General features: G+C 37.1%; 1 protein-coding gene across 4 annotated transcripts in view; it reads right to left on the bottom strand.

Annotated features, from left to right (window-relative positions):
- Nucleotides 1-10,995, bottom strand: part of PROM1 (prominin 1) — a 61,505-nt gene that overhangs the window by 13,220 nt on the left and 37,290 nt on the right. For 3 of the 4 annotated variants that reach the window (XM_010283185.1, XM_010283184.1, XM_010283186.1), the window contains 9 exons: nucleotides 10,361-10,578; nucleotides 9,908-9,982; nucleotides 8,643-8,706; nucleotides 6,658-6,817; nucleotides 3,733-3,885; nucleotides 2,779-2,902; nucleotides 2,255-2,358; nucleotides 1,753-1,837; nucleotides 256-402 (listed from right to left, as the gene is read on the bottom strand). In XM_010283185.1, the coding sequence (XP_010281487.1) occupies nucleotides 256-402; nucleotides 1,753-1,837; nucleotides 2,255-2,358; nucleotides 2,779-2,902; nucleotides 3,733-3,885; nucleotides 6,658-6,817; nucleotides 8,643-8,706; nucleotides 9,908-9,982; nucleotides 10,361-10,578 (1,130 nt within the window). Of the gene's footprint in view, nucleotides 1-255; nucleotides 403-1,752; nucleotides 1,838-2,254; nucleotides 2,359-2,778; nucleotides 2,903-3,732; nucleotides 3,886-6,657; nucleotides 6,818-7,996; nucleotides 8,006-8,642; nucleotides 8,707-9,907; nucleotides 9,983-10,360; nucleotides 10,579-10,995 lie in introns of all 4 variants that reach the window. The other variant, XM_010283183.1, reaches the window with a different exon arrangement.

Here is a 10,995-nt window from a genome sequence, read left to right as displayed (position 1 = left end):
GAAAGAAAAAGAGCATGTTATTATTGCATATACAGACTGTGTGCACTTAAACCATGCCACCTACTTTGTGTACCCTTTATTTCTGTAAATGTTTATTGATCTTAACTTCTGAAGTGCTTTTGATCCAAGTTTTGTGATTCCTCAAAACTTGCCATTTCACATAAAAGCAGATTTTTCTCCAGCTTGCCCATTGTTAAAGAAACGTTTGAGTTTATGCTTTGTCCCAGTTTTGCCTCGAGTTTACTCCAGTCTCACCTCTGTCAAATATGCTGCAAAGTTTATCCCTTCTATTCCTGAAGAGCTGAAATTCAGAAGATTCTCCTTCCCAATTTCATCCAGCAGAATGATCTTGCTGAGGTTTATCTGAATATGTTCAATTTTAAGTGCTACATCTTCTGTATACTGAAAGGGAAACAAAATAAAGCATAAAAGTAGTTTGCACCCAGCGCATATTCATCTATAGCCCCCCCCGCCCCAAGCATCTTACTTTTGCTGACTCATCACTTCCATGAAGAAGCACATATTAATTTTGGTTTATATCAGTTATTATTATTCAATTAACTTTGATAGAATCCACCAGGTAATGTTCTTCCCTTCCCTGCAGTATCCACACAGTCTAGCCATGCTGTGTTCTAACCCACCTATGCATCTTTCATGCCTTCCATTATGTTTTAAGCAGGCTTCTCTGAATAGATGTTAGTCCCTCCTAGGAAGAGACTGAGATAAAACAGAATTCTTTTTCCCTCCAGAAGTGTTATCCTTAAAAATTTTAAAGTTCCATCCCTGGCCCTAATCAAGGAAAACTAGAGAATTCATTAATTCAGCTGTGGCCAGGACAGACACTGTCTGCTTTATTGGCCATGGGACTGGATGAGACTTCTCTAAATATGTTTAATGGTGACTAAAGATGACTTGCTTATTGTTACCTGAAGTCTTCCTGCACTGCATCCAAAACTAAAATGTCACCCGTCCTGCACAGGTCACAAAGCAATAGATGAGGAATCTGGAAACCTGACTTCCTTCCCAGCCTCCATCACCAGTCTGTTGCAGAAACTCAAAATAATTTTCCCTCTTTGTGAATCTTCCCTGTTCATTTTAATTGTATATTATTTGGGGCAGGAACTGTATCTAGTAAGTGTGTGTACAGTGCCTGGCAGAATGGAACGCGGGTCCCCTAGGGGTTGCTGTAATGAAGATCAGTATTAGAGGCAACCCCAAAATTAGTACAGTCATGTAATGACAGTGCAGTCATCTATTACTACAGCTTAACTGAAAAAATTTTATTCTATCCCAATCCTTCCCATCAACATCAGAACTATTCTTGGGAGCACAGCATATCACATCCCGGACCAATATAAAACTGATTGGAATCAGAAAAGAACACAGCAAGAAAGGCATTTATATAAAGAACAAGATTCTCATTAAACACGGTAAGCAGCTTTTGAAAGATGCTCGATTTGAACCTTCCAGCTAAGTTTCAAAATTAAAATCAACTTTATTACCAGCATCCATTAAAAAAACACGTCAGAAACCCTTCCATGGCCCACTGAGACATGAGGTAAAGAACATCTTATTTGTAAACAGATTTATTTCTTTCAAATTAGCTTGGACAGTTCTTGCCTCCTTGCAGGATGTATTGTATATAAAAACGAAAATCCCATAAAACCCAGACATGCTATACTGTGTTCAAAAGCAAACACCACTCCAGCCATCAAACAGAATCATGAACTCACTCATACTTTCTTTACTTACCACACTAATATTTAGAAATTCATTGATGTTGAACAGGTGTTCTAGGTGAAGAGAAGTATATATTCCTTTGTTCTCCTTGCAATCGCTATAAAAATAAAAATACATATATCAGCCTAAAAACCACCTTGAGGACCAAGTGTTAAGAGAATGATTAACAATGTTTTCATATTCTAAGAAAATCAGCCCTTTAAAAAATAAGTTCTGGCTATATTTTTTGAAGTCAGTCTATAAGAAAGCAAGTAATTAGCAATTTCTGCCAGTCTCAGAAGTGCAAAATACTTTTTCAAAGAGCTCAAATAGTATCGTTATACAATATTACTCTAAGACTACATATAATAACTCATATATAGGAGAATATTGCTTTTGCTAGTGATTCACTAGAAAATCAGAATGTCTCCTGGAACACGTGCTATTTCTGCATGTGCTTGAAATATGAAGCATGGAAGATACCACAAAAACAGTACGTATAAATTGAATTAAATCTTGACCATAACTTTACTACCTGTACACTTTTTCAAAAGTCAGGTTAATATTTGGATTTTTAAACAGGATGCCAGAAAGATAGTTTTTCCAGTGTTGATTTAGTAAGTAGGGAGTATCCAAAACCTAGAAGACAAAATTCAGTAAAGTTACTATAATTCTGAGTTTTCAATTCATTAATTTATTCATACACGATCTTTTAACACATACTCACACTTAACCTTATCACCCACTAATGGAAATACAAGCAAAAAAGGCGAATTCAACCCCTCTGGTGAAGAAAGTGAGTATTAAAGCTCCATGTCACCAAGAAATGCTGAATCACAGAAAAATTTATCTCCAAAGGAAGACAAGCATGCAGTATTTACACCGCAAAGCAAGTTAAACCAAGAAAGGATGAATGTCTATTCAGTGTGTAAGGGGAAAGGAAAACCCAATCCAAATTCACCGGGAGCCTCCCATAAAAAATAATACACTGTACATAACTGACAAGACCATTGGGACTCATGGGGATTCTATTCATTGTTTAATAACAAATAACTTCACCTTGAATAAACTTTTATCTTCAAAGGGCTCACAGACCAGTTTTTCTACATTTCCACCCGTGACAAAAGTGAGCACCACTACAATCATCAGCACCCAGGAGAAAAGAAAACTGAATCCAACACCACTGAAAAAGAAGTAAGTCAAGTAAGCTTTTGCTTTTTAAGAACAAAGTATATATACTTCGGGCAACAGTGAAGCCAACAGTTAACATCTATAACAGAGATATAAAAACTGGCAGATGGTTGAAATACTTCTGTTTTCCAAATATGTTCCTGCCCTCTGAAACATATTATGCATTTCAGCCCTGTAAAGTCTTCATCTGAAGTGCATCTAAAATGCTCACATGCGCATTGGGCGTGCAAATTCTTTTGCGAGTTAAGTTTAAGAGCCACAAACGCATACACTTTTCTTTTTTACATTCAACTCTCTAGCCTTGTGCTCTAAAAAGAGTTTTAGACAGATTTCAGATGCAATCTTCTCTTGCACCCAACAGAAATTACATCAAATCACTACTGGGAACTTCCAAGAGCAATCCCAAACCTCCTAAAGTGCTCTAAGAGAGTCAAGTGTTTGTCTCCTCACATGGCTTTTTTCTGTTGAGCAAGTGCTTAAGTAGACTAAAAGGCTACAAATTTCCTTTGTATTTTCAATTATCTGTTCCCAGTTTTTGAAAATGGGCTTACATAAAAATTAATTAGCTACAGCACTCACCTTAAAACAGTAGATTGAGGGTTTTATCCTTCAGCTATGATCCTCAATGAAACAGGAACCTGAAATCCCCAAGTCCCTCAGTGGAAGTATGTGAGATTAATATTTAATTTCATTCTAATTTTTTTCAGCACATATATACACGTAACAAAACAAATTCTTTTTATACATACGTCCATCAAAATCAATAAAAACAACATTCTACAGATACCTTGATTTTATTTTTCACCAATAAGTGAAACTTACGCCATAAGAAAATTTCCTCCAGTGTTGGAGATGCAGCCTCTGGTTGTTGGAGAAGAATGTTTATCATAACCACAGGTGCCACATAGCAGCCCAAGATAGTAAAAGACCACAATCAGGACCACCATGCAGCACAGAATGAGACAACCCAGCCACCTAAGGAGTAAAAGCCAAAGTGCTTGATTATTAGCATGCAAAAAACACACTGGGGACCTGCAGAATACATCAGGCAACACTATATTCCCAAGTGGCCCACTCTTGATTCTGTTTGAGCGACAAATGATAGCAATGAAAAAATGATTTTCCTACACCAGCATATATTTTGGGCCAGAATATAATCGCTGTTGGATTATAGACAGCTGCTACTGAAGGGTTGGGGAACAAACATCACAGGAACAAGATGTTCCCAACTCCAGTTACTGCAGGTGGACTGTACCGAATTGCTCCAAGTGGAGCAACCAATGACTCAAGAGGTAGGTGCTCAAACTAATTTATTCAAGAAGCAACAGAGAAAATTCAGAATGTGGACTGGCCATTGGTCATGAAGTACATAACTGCTCATACTGTAAGGCTTATTACTTTTTGCACACAGTGTGTTAGGCTTGTAATTGTAAATAACTATTTAAGGCTATTAAAACCTAGGCTTTGTGTGTCTGTGGTGGAATGCTTTCAATGTATGGAGAAGTTAACAGAACCTGATCAGGAGAAAGATCTTGGATAGGAATTGAACTTTCATTTTTATGAATTAAATCACATAACAGTTCTATCTGTCCACATATTTGGAGCCCATCCATTTATTCACACATTTTATATCTCATTCTAGCCTTTCATCCTCTCTTAATTCCCTCTACTCTTCCTTTTCCTTTTTGTCATCACTTCTCCCAGCTTGAATTTCTTAAGTTCCCTTTTCTCCTCCCTGTACCTTTATGGAGAGAAAGCAGGAACCAGAAGAATCAGAGAAAAGAATATCATAATGACTATGCACAGCCAATAAAGAGAAAGAAAAATATTAATGGTGACAGGTACATTCATAAAAGAATACTTAATAAGAACTACAAATAATGCACCTGTAATTAAGAAAGGGATGGATAGAAAATAATTTGGACAACTACAGGCTTGTTGGTTTCATTTGTACTTTAAGCACTACTACATTAGGTTTGACAAGAATGGGTATTTAAGTAGGTGAGATATATTTCTCCACTTCTTTGAATCTAAATACAAGATTAACAGAGGCATACCATAGCAGAATAAAACAATACATTTATTTTGTTAAATGCAATCTGAGCTTCAAAGAAAATACTGTCAAATTTCTCAAATTAAGGCTCACCACAAAAACTCCCAGGTAAGGAATAGGCTAAAGGTAAGGTTATAAGTAAGGTTCTTAAAGTTCAGTCTTCTGCTCACTTTTATTTAACATTACATTAAAGCCATTAGCACACACATTCTGTAGCAGTGAAATTGGTTATAACACAAAGACAGAAGCAATAATCAATAAATGCGATGCTACAGGCTTGGGGACGAGTGTCTGGAAAGCTGCCCAGCAGAAAAGGACCTGGGTTGACAGCCGGCTGAACATGAGCCAGCAGTGTGCCCAGGTGGCCAAGAAGGGCAACAGCATCCTGGCCTGTATCAGCAATAGTGTGGCCAGCAGGAGTAGGGAAGGGATCGTGTCCCTGTGCTTGGCACTGGTGAGGCTGCACCTTGAATCCTGTGTTCAGTTTTGGGCCCCTCGCTACAAGAAAGACACTGAGGTGCTGGAGCGTGTCCAGAGAAGGGCAACGAAGCTGGTAAAGATACTAGAGCACAAGTCTTATGAGGAGCAGCTGAGGGAACTGGGGCTGTTTAGCCTGGAGAAAAGGAGGCTCAGAGGAGACCGTATCGCTCTCTACCACTATGTGAAAGGGGGTTGTAGTGAGGTGGGTGTTGGTCTCTTCTCCCAAGTAACAAGCAACAGGACAAGAGGAAATGGCCTCAAGTTGTGCCAGGGGAGGTTTACACTGGATATTAGAACAATTTCTTCACCAAAAGGATTGTCAAGCACTGGAAGAGGCTGCCCAGGGAAGTGATTGAGTCACCATCCCTGGATGTATTTAGAAGACGTGTGGACATGGCGCTTAGGGACATGTTTTAGTGGTGGACTTGGCAGTGCTAGGTTAATGGTTGGACTCAACTATCTTAAAGGTTTTTTTTCCAACCTAAACAATTCAATGATTCCATATATGATTAACTGAAGCATCAAAATGTAGGTAGAACTTGATAAGCTTGAGGACTGAAATGACTAAAACTGGAGTAAGTTAAATGGTATGAAATGAAAAGCTTTACGCTCAAAATATGAAATTATTACTCAATTATTGGAGTCACACAAGTCTCAAATAGGAAGAGTACGATTTTCTCAAAGTACCATCAACCCATGCATTCACAGGGACAAGTACTACACCAGTAGGAACAAGCAGGGCTGCGCAAAGATTTACAAGGTGTGAAGCAGAATCCCTGCTACTCCTTCTCTGTTGTAGAGAGGATGCACTAAAAAGAGGTTGGTTTCAAGGTCTCTCCAAGTCCTATGTTCTCGCAACTTACCTGCAACTCAACAACAAGAAGCCCTAAATAAGAAGTTGCCCTGGCATTGTGAAACAATCCATTCCTTTATGCATTACATCTTTGACATCCACCTACATCTGTCCTTCCTGAGAAAGGCCTGAAGGCCTACAGAGCAGAAACTACCTCTTGCTCTGTAGTGGAACAGCACCAAGCTGTCGATTAGCTGCAGCTTTGGCTTTTACGAAATGCCAGTAACAAACAATTGCCTTATAGCACCTTTGTTTCACTGTGTTCATCATTAATAGTTTAGTTGCCTTTGCAGAACATTAGAATATTACAAAGTATTAACAACAGGTAGTGTGTCACTCATGCCTTATTTCCTGTACATACCTGTAGAAATCGTACTGCTCCACTACTGGAAAATAATCTTGAACGTATGCTTCACTCTGTGTAAGATATATTGTCAAATCTGCTAAAATCTTCTGCACAGGGAGTGTTTTTGTGAAGGTAGTGATATTTGAACCAATAGATTCCAGCACATTTTTGATATCTGAAAGAATAAAAATATTGCACTGTTACAGATTTGTAGAGGAAATCTACATTCCACGTACGCATTATAAAATGCTGTTAAGCCATTTGCGACAGGTAACAAGCAAGCCATGAAGACAAGCGTGAGGAAGACACAAGCAGGCAACAAAACACTGAACTTCAAAGTAACACAATTGCATTTTAAAACACGCACTTTATTTTTAGCATTCAGTTTAATGATGAAAGATGTAGATGTCGAGCCAGAGTTCTCTCTTCCCTTTCCTTATAATGAATGTGTCACTTTTTATCTAGCCAGATTAAATCTTGCTTTTCATGCAATATTGCAAATGGTAACACCAAGCAAGACAATTAGCCACTAAGTTTGCAAAGGAGAAGATCAAAACCTACTTAAACTCCATCGCTTGGGAATACAATACTGTGAAAGAAATTAGACTGCCTATATTGAGAATCTATACTAGTTATTTTCAATCTTATTAAAAAAAGATTACTTTAATAAATTCTTTCCAATTAGTTAGCAACACTCTTGAGATAATTAAGCCTTTTTTTTTCCCCTCAAATTATGAACGAACATGCTACGCTATACTTACAATTTAGGTACAGACTATTTAGATACACAAAGACATGATTAATTCACTTATACATATTGTCTATCTGTAAAATGCAGTTCCTGTTTACTGTTCCCCTTCTTTCAACTTGGAACATACTTGAAACAGCAGATGTATAACTAAGTTGCTATTTGGTAGTAGGCAACACCTTCCGCTTCCTCAAACAACAACCGGACAAGTTTTTGGCTGATTGTTTTGATGTTCACTCTTCTAAATTCAACGAGAATTGTTGAACTACACACTCTTCTTTTAAAATTTTACAAATAAATGCATTTTTTTCTAGTAAAACTGTTTTTTTTTAAATTTGATTTGTAACTCAAACTCAGTTTTTATAAAAACAAAGCCCCAACAATTTACAAATAGATAAAATAAGATGGCCTGTCTGTGTTTATGCATATCAGCAGATACTGAAAATGAATAAATCTGCACTAGATTTCCTAATGAAAAGCGTAACATCAGTTTTAGAAAGCTGGCTCATTTTCGGCAAGTTCACACAGTATACTATGCTTGTATACATACTGTGTTTCATTTTGCCCAGGGGAAAAAAAAAACAACAACAAATGAGAAAAACTTACAAGGAACAGCTGTTTATATATGCAGAATAGGTCCACAATGCAAGAACAAAAATTAAAACAGATTAGTATACACACACTATACTACATTTTATTCAAATGTCAAGTGTCCAGGTACTGTCAAAGAGTAACATTCTAAAACCCAAGTAACAAAACAACGAAGACAGACATTTACATGACCCTTAAGGCATGTTTTTACCTCCCCTTTGCGATCCACTACATTTTAATACAGCAGTAGGCCGATTTAGTTTTTTTAACATCACACTCCCAAATGTCAGACACATCGGTCAAGGAAAATTAGCTTTTCAACCAAATAAAGACAAAGCGTCAATGTGCAGGTGGGATACCAAGATTTCTCATTACCTAAGCAGTAAAAAGCCTAACGAATAAAACTCCTCCATAAAATACCATATGGTCTATTTTTAGATTTAATTTGTGTCCTCATTAAGACATGGTTGCTTTCTATGTTTTTTTGTGGCACCAATTTTAAAAAAAAGTTAAGTTTTACATTTCTGTTTTTGATGATCTTTAGCCCAGAAAACACAGTATCAATAAAAGAAAACAAAAACATTAGTGTTTACACTGTTAGATCAGTATGTGATGTAAAAACATCAACATTAAACAAAGTGAAAAGATAGTTTGTCCTCACCCGATAAAATGTTCCTGGTTTGATTTACCACTAAGTCTGGAGTATCATTAAATGCTGCATAACCCTAAGAGTAAAAGTTGGAAAAATTATAGTAAGTTTCTCATTGCCAAATTACTTGCAATTTTTTTCCTTTTATACAAGGAGTAAAAGTATACACATGCTAAAACATACATGGTAACACTATGAAAAAATACATTTTTATCACCACACATTAGAAAAGGTCAAAGCAAAATAGGAACTCAAGTATATTTCAGATTCAGTTTGCTATCCAGGACATTCCTTGGAAAAAAAATAATCTACATTTATATATGCGTGAACCAGTCACAATCATCTCAAACTTTATGGTACTGTTGCTTGTCAGATCTATCTCATACAAAACTGAAAACGCACATATGAAGACTCACCAAGTGAAAGGAGTTATTGCGTACCAAACACTTTCTATTTGCAATTCTATGTCTTCTTAACATGAAACACGTGTTACAAACCATGAAATCCAACTGCCTCTAAAGACATTGCAATGATTTCTTCAGCAAGACGGGGAAAGAAAGGGTGTAAACTGTGGGGACCAAGCTCAGTAGCTCATCTGGACAGAAAGGAGAAGCCACTGCAGTGGATGCTTGAAGTCTTACTTCCTGCAGGCCTGATCACTTGAGAAGCAGGCAGGGGTCTGAGTCCCCCATACACAGCCTCTGGTTTCAGAAAATGCCTTCTATTCCTAGCAAACGTTTTCAGATTGCTAGATTTTTAAACTGCTCAAACCAAGCCATTTTTCCTAGGTTAAAATCATGGTGTTGTGGATTGTCTTGCAAAAATACTAATAGTAATTACATTAGGTCCATTGCACCAGATTTAATATCAAATATGCACACAAAGAATTAGAAAGACATATTTCAAAATAGCTGGAATACAATACAACTAATTACAAGAGCATAGTCTTTTTTTTTTTCTTTAGTTTGAACCAAAAAATATAGAGCATGCTAGCAGATCTGTGTTTCTGCCTTTTTGTCTTTTAAGGATTGTTCTTTCAAGCAGATGATTAGCAATACATTTTTGATCTCTAGTATCCTGGGGATATAAAGCACTACATTCATACTTTCAAATATTAAATCTTGGCCAGCAATGGGAAAATAAGGAGAGGTATTCACCATGAGGCAGGATGAGGCGAGGAGAAGAGAATTCTGCTTGACAAAGCCAAGGGAAAACAAGTGATACGTAAGCATCCCAGTTTATTAATTAACAGTTTACAACCCTGTCAAGAAACATACCTTTTGAACCAGACTAGAAAGGTCTATTTTAAGGACATCATTGACCTTGGCAAGTTGCGAGCTCACTCCTGGCAACTAGGAAGCAAAAAGCATTCTTGAGTCAAATCAAAGTAGTAGTCTTGCAAATTGACTAAATATTTTAAAGATAGGAGGGAGGGTAAAGAAACTAGAACGATAATCCTGAAACCTTTGCTGTACAAAAGCAAAGCTTAACCTCAATATTTTTGGGAGGGCAGATTATTTCACAGCCCTTTAATGTAGCTGCTTGACACGGACTTTACCCTCTTCTACACAGAAGATGAAAACAGCGATTGGAATTACCCAGAAACACAGAATAAGGGAAGGTCACTTATCTCACAAGTGGCAGCACACACTAAGCCATTAAGTTGCAGAGATACTATTGGGCTTATTCAAGGCAATCACACTGCAAGAGTCTGAAAAATATTCTCTTACCCCAGTAAAATTGGCATTGATGTTCAGTTGATTTAATGAATTCCTGATGATATTGCAAGTTGAGGCAGCCTGAGCTGCAGAGCATGCAGAGTCATTGAGAGTATTGCTTAGATGTGTTTTAACATCTGTCAAGTTTGCATGAAGCCTCTCTGTTCCCTCCTGCAAAACCTCTACAGAGACGCTCACATTTTCCAGTGCTTCCTTTGTTTCTCTGATGGCTGCAAGGATGTAAAGTTTTTTAAAAAAGATTTAGTTAGAAGTCAGTCTATAGATACAGATACAAAGAGAAAGGGCACATGCATAAATGCTATGATATAATTAACAATACTGATTTAAATAACCCTCCCTCCCAGAAAAAGCCTCTAGCACAGCATACGTATTTATTGCACATAAAAATACTTCACGTGTGTTCTCCTACAAACAAATAAATGTTCTCAGGCTAGTTTTATTGAGATTCTATCCACTTCCCAGATTCCTCTTTTCTACCCTTTCCCTGCCTCTCCTTACCCAGTGGTTTCAGTAAAGAACTTTAAAACTTGGTCATTAGAAATTAAAAGACAGTCCATATCCACAAAACAGTATTTTCAGTAGTTTGGTTATAATCCAACTCAAATTATGTAGCTGTAAGATGAAAG

This window comes from Phaethon lepturus, unplaced genomic scaffold (assembly GCF_000687285.1).
Source record: "Phaethon lepturus isolate BGI_N335 unplaced genomic scaffold, ASM68728v1 scaffold5493, whole genome shotgun sequence".
In the NCBI taxonomy this organism is placed as follows: domain Eukaryota; kingdom Metazoa; phylum Chordata; class Aves; order Phaethontiformes; family Phaethontidae; genus Phaethon; species Phaethon lepturus.
This window is presented reverse-complemented; position numbering and strand designations above follow the sequence as displayed.